We start from the raw sequence: 5,054 nt of genomic DNA on the forward strand, positions 1-5,054 counted from the left end.
CGATTATTAGAGATAGGTTGATCATATTTAAGATCGAAGAATTAATTAATGGCAGGACGTCTTTGAGCAGTTTTGTAGGAATGGGGTCTAAAAGACACGTTGAAGGTTTGGAGGAAGTAATTATTGAAGGATGCTTCCTGTTATGCTGCGGAGTATACTCGAGAGTAGAGCTGGGCGATATATCGAGTTTTTAAAACATATCGATATATTTTTATACGAGATATAAGATGTGACAATATCCTTTATATCGATATAGTCTATGTTACGTTATAATTATAGTTGTGGAGCCGCAAGTTTGCCTCTCTTTCGTCCACTTTTGTCTCTACGCAACGTTACTCCGCCTCGCCTTCACTGAAGACAACTCCCCCTCCTCCCCCATCGCTTCACGTGCAGGCAGCGACAAGACGGACACGGCAAATCTCCGTTAACGAGTTACTGCGCATCGCCCCATGCGTGGGGCTGGACGGCGTCAACGTGCTAACGAGCTAAACATGCTAACGAGCTAACCGCGCTAACGAGCTAACAGTGCTAACCCTAAAATCCTTTCATTCTCTCAAAAGTTGATAGCGCGCCTTATGTATGAATTCTGGTTGTGCTTGATGGCCGCGAACCGATTTTATGTGTTACACGGCGCTCAGCAATCTGTCAAAAATGTTTGAGTACGACTTTGGTAAGCTACGGAGCTGCACCGCTTGATAGATTGTCGGCGCATTACGGCTACCGAAGAGCTTCGCGGAGTGATACGTACTGTGCATCAACGTAATATTACCGTATTGTGTGTGTATAAGGACCATAAATGGCACCTGTAAGAGACGTGGTTATGAAGCGGATTTCAAACTCCAGGCTATCAGTCACACAGTAAAACTTGGGAACAGAGCAGCTGTGAAATCTGTCTGTCTTTGTTATTACGCTCAGCGTCTTTTAGTTTACATTTTGACTGCACAATTGTGAGCTCTTTGTTTAGCACAAAAACAACCTTGTTTTCTTTTATTTATGGAGCATTATTATTTAATGAATGCTCATAATTTAATTTTGAGTAATTTTTCATGTACATCTGTGCTGTATGTTAATAAAAGTGCCTGTGTGACATCTGGGACACAGCTTTGACTAAGAACTCTCTTTTTGTTCTTACTTTATGGCTTAAAAAAAAAAACGAGATATATATCTTATATCGCCATCCAGCTAAAAAATATCGAGATATGAATTTTGGGTCATATCGCCCAGCCCTACTCGAGAGTTCAATAAATAAAGACACATTGGTGTGAATGTTCCAGTAAAAAAGCCGATGCTCCACGTGTGATTATTCCTCCAATAAGTATCTTCAGTATTCATGCAGATTCTGCTGGAAGACCCGTCTCTGCTAACAGGTTATGGGCCTAGGAAAATATTGAAGCTACGCCAGGGGAAAGTTTACCACCAGAAAAGTCGCAAAGTACAGCGTGTTCGGTGAGGACTAGCATGCTAAGTTAGCACCATGAGTAAGCGTGTTGGTGAACCCAGTGGCTAGGGTTGCCAACCGTCCCTTAAAATACGGAATCGTCCCGTATTTAGAAACAAAAGTACACGTCCCGTATTGAGCTAATAAGGGACGCACTTTGTCCCGTAATACAGTGAGAATCAAAAGTAGTCTATAACTTTTAATGGAATTAACGCTTTGTTTGAAAACATAATTCCCAGCCCCTCTCCTGCTTTGTGACCAATGAGCTGACAGCACACTTATGACAATTCGAGTATGACAATTCAGATTACCGCTCATCTCATTGGTCGAGGAAAGGTCGCTTGCGGAGAAAATACCGGAAGACAACAGATGACCACAACAAGAAGCATGGTCAACAGGGGAACAAACGCCGTGTCAGGGTCCTGGGACTGGGCGACCCAGGATCCCTGAGCAGTCATGTATTATATTATTATTATTATTATTGCTGTGTATTTTGGTGTTGCTCCCCCTTCCCTGTGCTTGTGTATATGTGTGTGTGGGTGGCTGAGCACTTGTTTATAGGCGGCGTCAGGCCTGGAGGGTGTGGCCCTGCAAGGGGACTGGCCACACCCGAAGCCACACACCTGCTGCTGATCAGGCCTCGTCGGGGGAGCTACTTAAGAGAGTCTTGGAGCTCCCACCGACGCGGGATCATTCCTTGAGACTCCACGTTAGTCGTCCCATTGAATTGAGTTAATGTGTGTAAGTGTATGCCCGCGGTTATTTGTGTCCTGACGGCTGCGTCTATTGTTTCCCGCAGGAGGAGCGTGGAAGGCACGAAGAGCAGCGAGCACCGGGGGGTGCTGACACGGGAGCGGAGAGCACAGAGACACGAACTATTCACGCAGAGACACGACACGGGAGTCTGGGAGAACACGGGGATTTATTGTTGTTTTTGTTCCACTCTGTAAATAAACACACTGTTTATACATAGAGCACCGCGCCTGGGTCCTCCTTCCCCACATCTCCACGGTCTGCCCTCCAGACCGTGACAGAATGATCCCGCCACTTATGGACCCAGCGGTCTCCGAGGAGAGGCTCAGGAGGGAAGTTATGGATGAAGTGTACCACCTATGTGAGGTGTGGTGGGAGAAGCCAGCGGAAGGTTTGCGTCGCGCCGTGAAGAGGCGGCTGCAGGAGATGCTTTTTAAATTCCCCTGGCTGGTGGACTCCCTTAATGCAGTGGTCCTGGACTTCCTACTTTCCACCCTCCACCTCCACTCTCCTCCTCAGGCTGCCAACCAGCTCGGACAGCTGGTGGATTCACTGCCTGAGACGCCGGCCCCGACGCCGACACGGAAACGACGTTCGCGCCGCCAGCGTTCCTCACCGCAGCTAGATCCACAGACATCTCAACAGCCGGCTGTGGTGAGTCATATGGACAATTCATCGTCACTCACCTCAACTGTTTACTCTGGGGCTATGTTTATACGGTCAGCTGCCCGTCCGCTTTCGGCTCAGTTACCTGCTCAGCAGCCACCTGTAGCTGCGGCACAGCCAGCTGCCCAGCCGGTAGCCAAAGCGCAGCCCGCGGCCCAGCTGGTCGCTGTACCTCAGCCTATCGCCCAGCTAGTAATCCAGCCGTCACCTGCTGAATCATCCCCCGCGACATCTACCTCACCGCTTACCGTTTCATCCTGTTCACCGTCCACATCACCCGCTCAGCCATCTTCTCCACCAGCAGCAGCCTCCATTCCACTACCCACTCCAGCGGCCTTGTCCGGAGAGAGCGACCTCACACGCGTCCAACGCCTGATGGACTGGGTAGCTCACACCACCAACACAAGGGCAAGAGTGGTGGGGTTAAACGCCATCGAGGCAATCCTGGTGGGAAACCCCTACCTCGGCCAGCTCAAGGGAGTTTCCGCCTGCCTTTGCACCCTGCGTAAAGCCCGGGGGGTGGTGCAAGCTCGGGAAACCTCAGACTTCGTCCAGCTGCAGCAGGAGCTCAGCGAGCCGGAGGAGCCCGCACCGTCAGCTGAGGTGCTCAGCGAGCCGGAGGAGCTCAGCATGCCCGAGCAGGAGCTCAGCGAGCCGGAGGAGCCCGCACCGTCAGCTGAGGCGCTCAGCGAGCCGGAGGAGCTCAGCATGCCCGAGCAGGAGCTCAGCGAGCCGGAGGAGCCCGCACCGCCTGCTGAGGAGCTCAGCGAGCCGGAGGAGCCCGCACCGCCTGCTGAGGAGCTCAGCGAGCCGGAGGAGCTCGGCATGCCCGAGCAGGAGCTCAGCGAGCCGGAGGAGCTCAGCATGCCCGAGCAGGAGCTCGGCGAGCCGGAGGAGCCCGCACCGCCAGCTGAGGAGCTCAGCGAGCCGGAGGAGCTCAGCATGCCCGAGCAGGAGCTCAGTGAGCCGGAGGAGCCCGCTCTGCCAGCTGAGGAGCTCAGCATGCCCGAGCAGGAGCTCAGTGAGCCGGAGGAGCCCGCATCGCCAGCTGTGGAGCTCAGCATGCCCGAGCAGGAGCTCGGCGAGCCGGAGGAGCCCGCTCTGCCAGCTGAGGAGCTCAGCGAGCCGGAGGAGGAGCTCTCGCTGCGAGCAGAGGAGGAGCTCTCGCTGCCGGCCGAGGAGGAGCTCTCGCTGCGAGCGGAGGTGGAGCTCTCACTGCGAGCCAAGGAGGAGCTCTCGCTGCCGGCCGAGGAGGAGCTCTCGCTGCCGGCCGAGGAGGAGCTCTCGCTGCCGGCCGAGGAGGGTCCCGCTCGGCCGGAGGTCAGCGGACCGGAGGGACCTCCACGTCTAGCGCGGCCTCCTCGCCGTCCACGTCCGGTGCGTCCACGTCAGCGATCGGCGCGTCATGGACCTGGTGCCACGCCTCGCTGTTGCTCACCGGAGCAGCGACGTTGCCATCGGACCCGTGGCAGGCCACCAGAACCGTTCCGCCGCCACCGGACCTGTGGCAGGCCGCCGGAGGAACAGCGCCGCCGCCACCGGACCCGTGGCAGGCCACCAGAACCGTTCCGCCGCCACCGGACCCGTGGCAGGCCGCCGGAGGAGCAGCGCCGCCGCCACCGGACCCGTGGCAGGCCACCAGAACCGTTCCGCCGCCACCGGACCCGTGGCAGGCCGCCGGAGGAGCAGCGCCGCCGCCACCGGACCCGTGGCAGGCCCCCTGAACTGTTTTGCTGCTGCTGCCGGACCCGGGGCCGTCCGCCGGAGCTGCTACGTCACCGCCGTTGGGCTCGAGGTAGGCCCCCTGAACTCTCTTGTTGTGTTGATGGGCCGCCTGTGACTGTTTGTGGCTGCGGGATGCGCGGCCTGACTCTGAGACTGTGGACTGGGTCGGTTTGTGGTTTTGTTGTTTTTGCTTGTTTTGGTTCTGGCCCTCCGTCCTGGTTCCCCCCGCCGCCCGCCCTGGGTTGGTTGTGCTGTTTTTTGTTTTGGTTTTGGGGTCGTCGGGAGCCGACCCTTAGAGGGGGGGTACTGTCAGGGTCCTGGGACTGGGCGACCCAGGATCCCTGAGCAGTCATGTATTATATTATTATTATTATTATTGCTGTGTATTTTGGTGTTGCTCCCCCTTCCCTGTGCTTGTGTATATGTGTGTGTGGGTGGCTGAGCACTTGTTTATAGGCGGCGTCAGGCCTGG

General features: G+C 55.5%; 1 protein-coding gene across 1 annotated transcript; it reads left to right on the forward strand.

The window, feature by feature from the left end:
- The first annotated feature begins 2,824 nt into the window (after positions 1 to 2,824).
- LOC146665436 (uncharacterized) lies at positions 2,825 to 4,656 on the forward strand. The gene is made up of 2 exons (XM_085411146.1): positions 2,825 to 4,242; positions 4,599 to 4,656. The coding sequence occupies exons 1-2, from the start codon at positions 2,855 to 2,857 to the stop codon at positions 4,654 to 4,656; spliced, it is 1,446 nt and encodes a 481-aa protein (XP_085267272.1). The 5' UTR covers positions 2,825 to 2,854.
- The last annotated feature ends 398 nt before the right edge of the window (positions 4,657 to 5,054 follow it).

The sequence above is a fragment of the Rhamphochromis longiceps genome, linkage group LG7, assembly GCF_057381845.1.
Source record: "Rhamphochromis longiceps isolate RC_006_pf linkage group LG7, R_longiceps_female_GT1.1, whole genome shotgun sequence".
Classification (NCBI taxonomy): domain Eukaryota; kingdom Metazoa; phylum Chordata; class Actinopteri; order Cichliformes; family Cichlidae; genus Rhamphochromis; species Rhamphochromis longiceps.